Raw genomic sequence first — 13,742 nt, forward strand, 5'->3', positions numbered from 1 at the left:
ACACAATTTTTGGCTAAAAAGTTACTGAATCGATTTCAAGTCACTGAATCGTTTCGGATCGTATCGTTCTAAATGAACCAATATCGTCCTTGAATCGTATCGACAACCTCAAATCGTGATACGAATCGAATCGTTGTTAAAACGAATCGTTACACCCCTACTAATCAGCTATCTGGAGCAAGAACTGAGTTATCAATTTCAATAGAAGTGAGTACTTTATTATATTATTATTAATATTTTTGGAAAATTTGATTTTATATCTTACTGAAAGTAAATTAACTCTTATTTTAAACAACAGCTCGGTCCCAAAACTAACTAATATAAAGAAAATGAAGATTGTTCCAAACATTAGGTAATTATGTTGCCTCCTAAGAGGCATTTTTGGCCAAATTCAAAGGCACCATAACAACTATCCTTCACAGGAATGACAATTCCAGACTGTACTGAGACAAGCTCAGTGAAAAACTAAATCCAAGATGGTGAATAACAGGATAATTGTTTGTTATAAATACTTAATTAAAAACAGACTTTATTCTTAAGTCTAGAATACACTACATGACTTTTAAAATCTGAACATTTTAAAACACTAGGCATCATACACTTGTCAACTTTGTAATTGGCTACAGAGGAAAAACTGGGCATCAAACACTATATCGAGGATTATACACAGATTTGAAATCATTCCGAACACAACAAACTCACACAGACACGTATCCTGTTGCTAGGAGTATCGGTATGGACTCGAAGGCTACGTTCACACTGCAAGCCTTAATGCTCAATTCTGATTTATTACTCAGATCGTTTTTTGTTGTTTTATTAGCTGTTCACATTATCTTTTAAATGTGGCCAATATCAGATTTGAGTGTGAACTGGTTACCGGTCCGAACTGAACCGCATGCGCAAAAGAATGATAAAGACGGCACACAGAACGCTGTCATAAGGAAGTAAACACAGAGGTTACTGAAGTCAGCATTCATGTGTTAATTTACAAGATGATGTGCCTAAGGAGGATGCGGAGAAGCAAAATTTTTCTTGTGCAGTTTTTCCTTCAAGATTTGCTTGTATAGTGCGGTCACCATAATACTTACGAGTATAACAGCTCACCCTGACTAACTTGGCTGCTGTCTTCCTCCAATCTTTGGAGTGATGCCCATCAGTGCAGAATTGTGACAAACGCCAATCTAGAGTGATGTAAAAGTTGCATGAATTCTGATGCGACTAATCAGACTGAGGTCGCATTGCAAAATATCTGACATGTATTGGATTTTGGACCACATATGGCAGGGTCCTAAATCAGAATCGAAACGATCCAATTACATGAGGTTTGTGCTGTTAACACAGTGTGGATTTGGGCCACATTTGCCTGAAGTGTGAACAGCCTAACAGATTACAATGGGAGTTAGAGGCGAGTGGCTTAGTCTATGCTGATTAGTCAAATATTGAGGCTAATTTGTTATGAGTGTTCTGTTAATTGTATTGTTTTTGTTTTTGTATTTGTATTGCATTGTATTTTATTGCAACACTGGTAGATAGAGTATAGATTTGGTTGCGATCCATCATACACTATGATAAGTGTTCTAAAATTAGCTCAAAATATCAAAAAGTATTTGATATTCTCCGACTGGATGGAATCGGAGTCTGAAGAAAAATTGGATTCTGTGCCCATTATACACTACACATTTTTCTGTGAAATCTGTCAACTGCCCAAAATCTGCAGACTGGCACAGACTTTCTGCAACTATTGTCGACTCGTTGCACTGTAAACCCTAATGCTCAAAATGCTTAATTGGTTTGAGTAGGACAAACTTAAATTAAATAAATTAGTTCAGTTAAATTAACTGTTATGAGTATTCAGAACTTTCTTTTTCTTTAGTTCACAGCACTGACATATTTCAAGTAAACTGAACTGTTTCATTGTTTTGAGTAATATGAACTAATTTCCTTTCATTTAGACTAAATTAAGTTGAACTGAAACTGGGCTGGGATTTTTTATTTCCCAGCATGCTTTGCCCATGGCAATCGAAAGTAGGGATGCACCGATTGACCGGCCAAAAATCGGAACCGGTTCCGGTTTTGGTTTTCTTTGTATTTTTCTGCCAATTTTTCCGGAAGTGCGCCCGCGTGCACATACGCCTATATTGCAATCATTCGCGAACATGTCACTTGTGTGTTACAAACGGAAACTGGAGAACTGAGGGAAGAGACAAGATACGCTGAAGGGAATGAAGAGCCGCTTTCCTGCGCGAGCTTACCTCTCCGCGCCCTGCACAAGTGTACTTCTTTTTGTAGCCTAAAGAAGAACATGCATGCACGTTTGAAATGAAATACTATCAGTTCTGTAGCCTGATAGATGATCATTTTTATTTTACCTTAAAATTACATTGACTTAATTTGATTTAAAAAGCACCTGCTGTAGCATCTGAGTTTTTTTCGTTGCACTAAACATTATTTGATTTAACATTTTGGAACAATTATATACTTTGCTTTTATTTAATTTCACTGGCAAAGACTTTTTTTCTTTACACTGAATTTAAAAACAAATGCTGATTTAAGTATCATCTTTGTTTGGATTGCAGAATATGCAGTTGTTGCCTTTAATTTCACCTTTCAGCCTTTTCATTTCCAATTCAATTTCCCGTTAATTTCAGATTGCGGACTTGTTTTCATTAGCCAAAAGCCAATTTAGCCTTTTAAATACCAAATTAACATCTTGTTCATGTATACTTTCATTCTTTTATTGTGTAAAAATAAAAATAAAAATCGGAAAATGGTATCGGAATCGGACAGTTTTCTTGAAAAAAAATCGGTATCGAAATCGGCCATGTAAAATCATAATCGGTGCATCACTACTCGAAAGGGAGAGTAAATGCTAAAATTAAGTGTTATATAGTGTTTTTTTAATGCAAGATTAATGGTAAGGGAGATTTACATGGCAGGCCTCCACACACACCGTACCAAAGGCCTCACAAGACCAGGGACCAGAAAGCCCAAACTCTGCATGCCATGTACAACTTCCTCTATGGAGTCGAAGCAACCACGTAAGCTCATAATTTCTTCTTCAATCGATGCAGAAGAACTTGACTGCCACTTCAATGCCATCGGACGGAATCAACAAACTTTCTCCAGCGATTTCACATCGGACGGTCTTCTACAGCTCATGCTAAATGAAAGTAAAGTACGAAACAGAAATCGCTGTGTAGAAGTTAGTAAAACTGTAAACTCTTTGTTCAGACAAAGAAGTTTATTAATGGTGGTTCTTCCAAAAGGTTCTAGGCTTTCTGCATAACTTCATCAATCTGTTCTGACCCTTTTCCCTCCAACCACTTTAACCTTACCTCTTGTCATGTATGTCTTTTGTTAGTTGTAGTCTTGTTCCGTGATTTAGTTATTAAAGTTTGTGCACAATATATGTTGGTCATGACTCTGTGCCTCCAAACATATTGTCCCTTAAATGATCGATATTGCTATGCGCTCTAAGCGCTTAGGTAAATTCAAAGATATAATAATTTTTCTGTGGCCATGAAAAATTTTCCTTTTCTAAGAATTAAATGAATAATCAATACTGAACGTCCTTAGGACGAACTGATTGAATGATTGTAATCTTAATAATGTTATGTAGCTACATCAAGTTAATCTATTTAACTGATTCAAATATTCATAATTAATCATAATGAATAATCATAATGAGTTATGAATAATTATTAATATTTCCCCTCAGAGCTAATTCGCTACAGTTTGTTTAAGAACAGATTTATTAAAAGTTCAAATAAAAATATATGGAAGATGTGTACTAGCCAATGACAAGGCTGTTGGCAACTGACAAATTGGCATACTCAAGAACTAATAATCTCAAAATTCCCAAATTGGCTGATTAATCTTCTAGTTTTTTCACAATATATTGCTAATATTCATGCAATATCATGAATAAATCGTGAAATCTAAGAAATGGAGCTTTTACAGCATTAGACCTTTTTTAATGGGGAAAAGCATCATATCAGCTTGGCCTACATGACCTACATTCTTCTCAAGAAAAATCAATAGATGTCCAGAAACAGTAAAGAAATTATATGAAACATGTGCATTGCTCGAATGAATCCTAGTGCTTTTGTTTTTAAAAAAGGAGGTGGTTAAAGGTAAATGCAGAAGACTTTTTAAGAGCAATATAGAGATGGTTGAAAACAATCCATCCAAAAGAATTGTTGCTCTAACTAAACACGGTCATGGTCATGATCGCAGTCAAAATGAATTGGAGAAGTTGTTCCAGGCTATTTTAATGAAAAAAAAAGAGGAAAGAGAAGACTTTTCTAGTGCAAAAGCCCCTCGACAGCATGAAGAACATATTTCAGCGCAATACGCTAAGCCGCAGTTTCAGTTCGCTGTACCACTTGGCAGGGGCGCCGCTAGCGATTTTGGGCCCTATGAAAGAATATGAGGTTGGGCCCCCCCAACACACCCATTCTGCACCAAACATACAAGCCAAGGTAGCTATCCAAAATCTAATACTGACCTCGAGCTTGCTCATTCCGCTCAGCGCTGCTCATCCCAGAATGCACATTGTAGGATGGGGATATTTAACTTTTATTGCCAAAATAAGTAAAATCAAAGACATCATTCATTTTATTATTATTTGAAATATACTCAATGATGATGGTTTATATAGTGTATAATATAATAAAATAATTTAATTTGTTTTTACCAATTTGTTGGGGCCCGAATTGTCCTAACTTTTCCCCCCTATACATTGCCCCTGCCACTTGGCATTCCAAAGTCCCTGTATTTAATTTAAAAAAAAGGCAAACAACCAGCATTGGTGCTCAGTTAGCCCTTGACTGAGAGTGAGTTTGTTGAGCAATTGCTTATCTAGCAGACACAATATGCACTTCTGTTGATCTCCAAATCAAACTCTCTCTCTCTCTCTCTCTCTCTCTCTCTCTCTCTCCCCAACTCTTGAGGGAAACCGTTTATAACTCAAAATCCTTTCTAATCTTCGTGGAAACAAAATCAACCTGCTCTTTTCTCCACAGTGCTGTTTGTTTGCGTTTAAAGCCCAGTGCATGAGAGGAGCACTGCCCCGCTCTTCATACACTCTCCTTTTTGTCTTTGTTAAACAGCAGAAAACATCTGTGAAATATTTATTCCGCTGCTGGCGTCATTGATTATGAATGAAATGCACAGTAGTGAGGCGTGAACGATCATGGCTGTCTTTTGTGCGCTACTAAAGCACTAACTTTAGTCACACATTCTGACAAGCAGGACCGCATCCAAACGGGAGAATGTGTACCACACTGCACCGCCATTCAACCTACTACTGTGAGAAAACATTGAAACAACCTCCGTTGAAAGGAAAACGAAAGCGAAGGTGGAAATGACGATATACAGAATATACACCTAAAATAAAAATGATAGAGCCAGCAATTTTTTAACGTCACCCGCATTGCATGGGACACTTGGGTGCTTCCTCTTCACTGCAAAGGTGTTGCACATTTTAGACGTGCACTGAGCCATAAGCCGACACAGGCTTCTATTATGTCACAGCCTAAGCCATTTTGAGCAGATAAGGGCTGAAATGTGAATAATACCTCATCATGGCAGAAAACTTTGCAGTCGCCGAGTGCATGCAGTAATATAAGCTTATGGAGCACCTCTGGTTCAGCGTTGGTGCATCAGAAAGCAACTTTGCCCAGCCTTATAGGCAGTCGAGTCTGTCAGAGTCAATAATCTGGAAGCTCTGAGGAAACTTTCATCCAAATTGGGTCACCACCAGTCTAAGGCAACAGTGTATCTCAAGAGCTAACAACTGAGCAGAGCAGCAGTGCACAAATCGCAGGTCAGACGTTTCTCTTTTACACTGTGCAATACAAAAAAAAGGATCTCCAAAGTATCTATGATACTGAAAGTCTAGAAAAAATTCTAATTCATGCCCACACTTTCTGACAAGTTTCAGCACTTTCAAGGAAACCACTGACAACAAACAGGGAATTATATCATATACAAAGAATATGCATCATGAATTTGGTCTCACTGTCTTACTACATTAGTACTTACAAAACTATGAAAACCATTGATAGAAAACTATGAATATATCTGCACATTTCTGGATAAATTGAGAAACATGAATTTCATCAGGATTCTCCCACAAATCTGAAACGACAACTAGGGCTGAGATTTTAATAGAACCGCAAAGGCTGCGATTTTAATTAAATAAATATATGCCCAGCGTGTTAGTGAAGAGCGGCTCCGTGATCAATAGCAAACACTGCTCCGTCTGAAAGCACTGCGAGTTTGAGTCGCTTATAACGTGAGTTTGAAAAAGCAACGCGTGAAACATCTTCAAAAACGAGTAATGCGCTTTGAAGAGTTCATAAACCTGTTGTCCAACAAAATACAACGTTTAATAACTCACTTCATATCGTCAGTCGAACTTTTGAGTAGAAAATAAGAAAAATAATACTTCTATATAAATGTATATGACAATCCCAGGGTTTTTCCTACATTGAAAATTGTTTGGCGGCCGCCAAAACAAATTTTTGTCCCGCCAAAGCCTTATTTGATCAGTTATTGTGATTGATGATTGATGTAGTACAGGGGTGTCCAAAGTCAGGCCCGCGGGCCAAATGCGGCCCGGGGATGAATTTCAAACGGCCCGCAGCGCGTCTATTAAAATGTATTATCATTATCATTTACAAATTATGCAGTTTCACGATGTCACCGCATGGTGGCAGTACTGGACTTTAGGCCAGGGAAACAGCGCCCAAAGCGGAACGAAACAGCGCTGCTTGTGCTCTGCGCGAGCTCTGACTCTGAACAAATGTGTTTACCTGCTGAGTGTCTCGATCACGCGCCCACTAAACAGCCTTCCGAAGCCCGTGAGAAGTGTTCGAGTTCAGCGCTGAGGTCTCCGGTACTGAATCTCTCTGTGATTGGATTTAATTTAAATCCAGTTAAACAGCGCTGACTTAATAAACAACACTAACGTGCAAATCAGCAGAGCCGATTCAAAATCATTTTCAAACAACAATTCGCATTTCGAATTTATCATGGATTTACTGTGGTAACACCTGTAACCGTGGTAATTTGTCAGAAATGTAGGTTAATATCTCATTTTATTTAATTTGTAATGTAGACATGTATTAAATGAGTAATAAAGGCCAAATTTAATAAAGACTATTTTTGTCATAAACTTGCAGTTTTGTGCATTTGTATTTATATGTCTATAGACTAAATACCATTCTAGATTATGATATTATATATATATAATGTATGTATTACTTTTTGCCTTGTGTGCACTGCAAAAAATGTTGTCATTTAGTATTTTTGTCATTTTTCTAGTCTAAATATATCTAAAAATTCTTAAATCAAGATGTTACGAGATAAGTTAAATGACATTAGACATTTTTTCTTGTTTTCTGGAAAAAAAATTTAATTGAAGTGAGTTTTTGTTTAAAACAAGCAAATATATCTGCCAATGGGGTAAGAAAAATAATGTTTCTGTTTGGAATCTTTAAGGAAGCTTTTGGAAGATTATTTTTCTAATCCATTGGCAGATAATTTAGTTTGTTTCAAGCTAAAACTCTATGTAATTTTCCTTAGTAAAAGCATCTTGATTTAAGAATTTTTTTATATTTGGACTGGAAAAAAGACAGAAATACCAAGTCAGGAAAGCATGTTTTGTAGTGTGGTTTTACCTGTGGTGATCTAAATAGAGCACTTATTAACCCGGGTATGTCCACAACATCGAATCCGGCCCCCTTTAAAAAAAAATTTGGACACCTCTGATGTAGTAGATAACTGCTGCGCTTGCGTTAACGGAGAGCTCCTCCCCCGCTCACACTCTATCTGTCTTCAAAATAAGCATTCTTAGCTATTTTATATTTCACATATTACATTAATCAAAATCAAAAGGTCGGAAGACCGAATCCATCTTGCACGTGGCACTATCAGACTATGTTTTCCTTTAATTACCGCTGGGTGTGAATTGCGCTCAAAAAACATTGACTCTTCTCTGACCAGCTGACATAAACCACACTTTCAATAAACGGGAAACAAATCCTATCCGGTTATGAAGTGTTTTCTGTGTGTTGACAAATCTTTTGCGATGTTCTAACAGACAGGATTCGCACACAACGCGTCTGCCAATGTCCGATTCGCGACCTAATGACACCTTTGAGCCGAATCATTTTAACGACTGGTTAGAACAACTGATCTGTCCAACACTGAACTCACAAATCAGTTTAATCATTTACTCAGAACACATCTGAAATGAGAACACAACCAATTTAGCAAGAGTGGGTGTAAGAGTTAGTTTTAATTATCCAGTCTTTCAGCTTATTTATGTTCACAATGTGTAGTAAAATATATAGCCTATAAATAATTTCGTTTACACTGGAGTGAGGTGAACCCAGAACAAAGTTGTTATTAGCTAGCTGATAATTGTATATGGCAGAAAATTAGGCTATTTGTTCATTTTTTAATACTACTTTTTAATATTGATATGATTATATACCAAAACAATTATCTGTAAATAGTGTCAAAAATTAGGAACAAAAACAAACATAAAGGTATCAAAATAAGATAAGCAAAAATTACAAACTTTCTTTGAATTTATTTTAAATGTATTGTCAGTATTGCGCTTGCAGATCACGTGGGTAGGGTACTTTTTTTACCGTGTGTGTGTGTGTATGGATGACCATGTCTGTCAGCCACCACCGAAGACCATTTTTGACCCAGGAAAAACCCTGAATCCATATGTTTTTCTTCAATGTACAGGAGTTTTAATCCCCATAGTGGATGCATAAGGGGCTCATATTTCATATTAAAGACATCCAATTTAAGAAATTGATATCACAGATAAAAAGCACAGATTTTTATAATAATATATTTTTTTTACAATAAATCCTTAGACCTTTCTAATGATTTTTAGTCATAGGCTGTCTGCATATTAACAGTTAACCCATAATTTTTTTTATAAAATAAGTTTTCTGAAAAATATTATTATTATTATTATTATTATTATTATTATTTTTATATTGTTATTTTTATTCTTAAATGCTCTATTTTAAATTTTTAATAATGAATGTTATTGTAATAGTAATATTTCTTATTTTTATTTAGCAATAATAATAATCATAATAATAATTAGTCATATTAATATATAAACACAAAATGTTATATACACACTTTTCTTTTATTAATAATAATAATAAATCGCATTTTAAATCGCAATCGCAATTTTAACCAGAATAATCGCAATTAGATATTTTCCCCAAATCGTGCAGCCCTACCGACAACTAAACAAAATAACATGTCAATTATTAGAAGATTCGCTAGTGTGTACAGAAATTAAGTTTTGCAATGACGAGATCGCTGTTTTCATGCCCTCAACATGTGTGTGATCGGCTACAATGATCATCACTGCAACCTTTCATTTTTTTTTTTATTAAATTAAAATTTTGCTTTTTTTTTTATTTTCTTTTTTAAATATAAGGTTTTTGAGTAAGTTCACCGATAAGGTTTGTACTGTAAATATTTTCTATTATTAAAGGTGGAATTTTTTTTCTAATGAAAAAGTGAATTTCTTTGTGATTTTAAAGTACTTTCAGCAGTTCTTGTCTATGGGGCAGATTTCTGCTTGTTTTACATCAGATGCAGATAAATTAACATAGGCCTACATTACATTTATTTGAATGCATTAATGAGAGAGTGACTGTGTGTGTGAATTACTCATACCGTCTCTATTCATTATGAAGCTGTGGTTTGTACTTACTTCAAAGGTATTCAAATGTATGCCTATAACGGTTGAGTTTCTAAGCTACTTTAGTGACTTTACTTTAGTCACAGGACAGCGTTGACACGCTGTGACTCTCTACGTGCTGTGTGAGCTTCTGTCTGAGTGCTCGTTTGTCACAATATATCAGGCATTAGTTCAACATAATACACATCTGATGGTCGAAAACTGGCAGGGCTTAAACCACAGACAAATAACAAGCTTTGTGAGGACACAGGTGGAAGAGGTCTGCCTTCAGGGCGCGCGCGTTGTCAGAGACGCGACACGGCTCAGCTCTCTGTGTCACAGAAAAAAGCTGAGCCCTGAACGGATACATTGTCCGTATTGTTGTTTTTGAATAGTGCACAATCGCTTTAAATGTTGAAACTGGCAAGCCTTTAAATGCATGTACTTGACAAACTTTATGAGCACGAAAGTGAAAGCGATCTGGCTTCGGGGCTTGCGCGCGCCGTCTGTGTGTGTGTGTGTGTGTGTGTGTGTGTGTGTGTGTGTGTGTGTGTGTCAGCGCGTAGGCTATAAGAACAGCAATTAACTGACCTGTATAAAAACTGTAAAACTTGCAGTTACTATAGTGATTCTGGGCTTCTATAAACACAGATAACTGCTCCTGCATCTCTCTGTGTGCCTGCAAACTGCACTTGATGTGACTGACGGGGCGGAGTCACGTGAAAACCGAAATAACCGACATGGGAAAAATACGTCAGTTAGAGGTTCTGAATGTCGGTTTTGGTTATTTTTATTTTTTTGGTTATAAATCGCACATCCCTACCGTACATACATTTTCAATGGAGTGACAGAAAGCTCTCAGACTAAATCTAAAATATCTTAAACTGTGTTCCGAAGATGAACGTAGATCTTTCGGGTTTGGAACGACATGAGGGTGAGTCATTAATGATATAATTTTCATTTTTGGGTGAACAAACCCTTTAACAAGGTATTGCATAGCGCATTTTTCTTCAATATCGCACAGCCCTAGTTTCTACAGTAGCCCTAAATGGACAAACTTCTCTACAGAGTGCTAGCTACTCCCTGCTGTCTCAGACAACGACATATTTGTCGGCCACCGAAGCTTCTCTACATGCTTCGTAAGGGAGGGGTGAGCGGTGGGCAGTCATCTTTATTTGAAGCGCCATGTTACTTTCAAAAGGGGATATAAACTTTTATCCCGGTACTTCTGTGAGACAGAAATAATGATACTGTGTGGTTGAGAAGACTGTTTGTGAAGCTGTTTCAAACCTATACATGACAACTTCTCTCTTTGGGTCAGTGGCAGCGCCAACGCAGATCTGAAAGTGCTGCTGTGATTTTGTCAAAGGTTCATTAGACATCGTAGTCATTTTTGGGATAAGATCGCGTGGGTGTTTGAATCAAGATTGCGATCTTTTAACGATTAATCATGCAGCTCTAGTGCACAATATTAAACTCCAGGCCCAATTGTCAACATGCTCTTGAGCAACCAAAGATATGAGAGAGACATAATAAATTACACACTATATCATTTAGCTTATCGGTCGTGACATAGACTAGGAGCAGGGTGTCACCACTCTAACATTCTTCATTCAAGATTCAGCCAACTGATCTTGTCACCAGTATTATAATGAAAGACAGAAATCAATCACAACCATTTATCAGTAACTGTGGTTTCACAATGTGTGCAGAAGGAAGGTCTGGATACATACAGGCAATCAAAACACTGCATTAATGAAATTCATAGGTCAGGTCACAATTATTCTCTACAACTAAAAAAACACAATGATGCAGCGGAGGAATATAATGAAAAGACTTGACATGACACTAATATCTCGTGAAGGAAGGTGGTAAAGTTATATGGCTATCCCATAATACAAAATAAATAGCATAACAGCTACATAATACATAGCCTCACATTCTACAATACGAGAAAGTAAAATATATCATATGAAAGTCACAAAAGTGACCTCATAAAAGTCTGCTATGAGCCTATGCATGCATGTATTGACACATATATATATATATATATATATATATATATATATATATATATATATATATATATATATATATATATGCGATATAAAATAAGTGTAGGTTGCCCTGCAATGCACAGTATGAAATATTATATTTTAAAAATATTTATTTAATTTTATATTTTAATTGAATTTTAATTATATATTTTACATGTGCTTTTACTCTAAAATTATTTAAAAACGTATGAATTGTGCAAACTTATATTATACAAAACAATAACAGGAAATGTTGTTTTAAACAGTTGTTAAAATTCTGTTGGTTTTTGGCATGGGGCATATCAAGAATGCTATGGACAAAATGTAATTTAATGGATAATAGTTGAATATTACAGGTTTTATTTAAAAGTAGTTTCTTCTTATTTTGTTATCAGTTATGTTTATTGTTAGGATGTGTTTATGTATACGTTTATCGTTAAGTTAATGCTTTACTGCGTTATTTTAATGGCGTTATATCTTTGAGTTGGTAACAAGGTGTACATTTTCTTGAGACTTAGCATGTGGTTTTTCATTGTACCACCTGTATTATCACAACAGGCAGGTTTTAATATCTGATAGATGCTATTTTAAAAGTATAGAGTTATACACGTCGTCTAATACACTGTATTTTACAGTAGATTCCTGGAGACAACAGCTGCCAGTTATTTAACAAAAACAACATGACTGTAGAAGACAGATTCAAAACTATAGATGTAGACAGCTTACTAGCTTTTGAGAAACAGCCAATGGGATGATGCTTTCCCATCATGAATTACTAACAAAAAAGATAGATGTGTGAGAGATGAATCCTTACTGGTTGGTGGGCGGCGCAGAAAGGGGGAATACAACCTCCTCTTCCTCATATTCTGGCCCATCCTGTTGATCACTTTCATCCACACTCCCCTGCGCCCCGATTCCAGACGGCGGAGGGGGCGGCGGTAAAGGTGGGAAGGCAGAGGGCCCGTCGGTGGGTGACATCCGGCTACTGCCCGGCCCATCAGAGGAGGGAGACTCGCAGCCGGCAGCAGCAGCTCTCACCGTGAGATCTTCTCCTCCAGCGCTCGGGTAGATCATCATGTCAGAATCCGTGACCCGCGCTCGCGCGGGTTTGTTGTAAAGAGGAAAGTGGGTCGAGTCGGGGCCTCTGCTGCCGTCCGATCCCCTGTCCTCGCCCCTTACCTCCATGCAGAAATCTAGAAGACAGCCTGAGCTTCTTCTCCAAGTCTGTCAAAGCTTCTTCTGCTTCCAGTCTTTTAAAGCGAAGGGAGAAAGTTTCCTGGAGAAGAGCACACACTCTCTCACACACACATACACACACTCAGCTCAGCGGCTAGCACATGAGTTTAGGTCTTCATTGTTTCCTGAGTTTCACAAAGAGAAGATGGGCTTTTCTGAAGTGCTGCAGGATAAATGTCCGAATAGATGAGAGGATGATGTGTCGAGGCCCTGGTTCGGTCTGGTGTCAGTTGTGGGCTTTTATTGTCAGTCTTTCGATGTTGTTATTTTGTTTGCATTGAGTTCAGTGAACGCGCCGATCTGCTACTTTGAACGTTTCGCGGATTATCGCGGACGTCCGACGCGCCTCGCCTCAATCGATTCCGCTCAAAATGTATGTTAAAGTGTTTTCTTCTGCCGTAAATTGTCTTTTCGTCTCGAGATTGCTGGACTGTTGGAACATTTGCCACAGCTGCTCCCAGTCCCACTCCTCTCCTTGCGCGTCCCCGCTCATGCGCAGACCAAGGTAGCCGATCGCCGAGCCGGTGCATTCACATCAGTGAGCTCGGCGATCTCGGAGAAGGAAGGAAAATAGATATTTGCCCATATTCAAAACACACAGCCTCACCTTTGATCCTGAAATAAATGTTGACCGCAGCACAAATATGTATATATCAATAGCTTGTTCTTTCAACCTAGGCTAATAAAGACTAGGTGCTTTTTGTTGTTGTTGTTTTTAATAAAATAATACCATAGCTGAG

The 13,742-nt window shown here is 37.2% G+C and overlaps 1 protein-coding gene across 2 annotated transcripts in view; it reads right to left on the minus strand.

The window, feature by feature from the left end:
- The window catches only part of rasa1a (RAS p21 protein activator (GTPase activating protein) 1a), an 86,932-nt gene extending 73,423 nt beyond the window's left edge, over nucleotides 1-13,509 (minus strand). The window contains exon 1 of one of the 2 annotated variants that reach the window (XM_079815046.1): nucleotides 12,581-13,509. In XM_079815046.1, the coding sequence (XP_079671172.1) occupies nucleotides 12,581-12,951 (371 nt within the window). In that variant the 5' untranslated portion in view covers nucleotides 12,952-13,509. The remainder of the gene's footprint in view (nucleotides 1-12,580) is intronic. The other variant, XM_079815047.1, reaches the window with a different exon arrangement.
- Between the last annotated feature and the right edge of the window lie 233 nt (nucleotides 13,510-13,742).

Source organism: Gobio gobio (assembly GCF_949357685.1).
Source record: "Gobio gobio genome assembly, chromosome: 4".
Classification (NCBI taxonomy): domain Eukaryota; kingdom Metazoa; phylum Chordata; class Actinopteri; order Cypriniformes; family Gobionidae; genus Gobio; species Gobio gobio.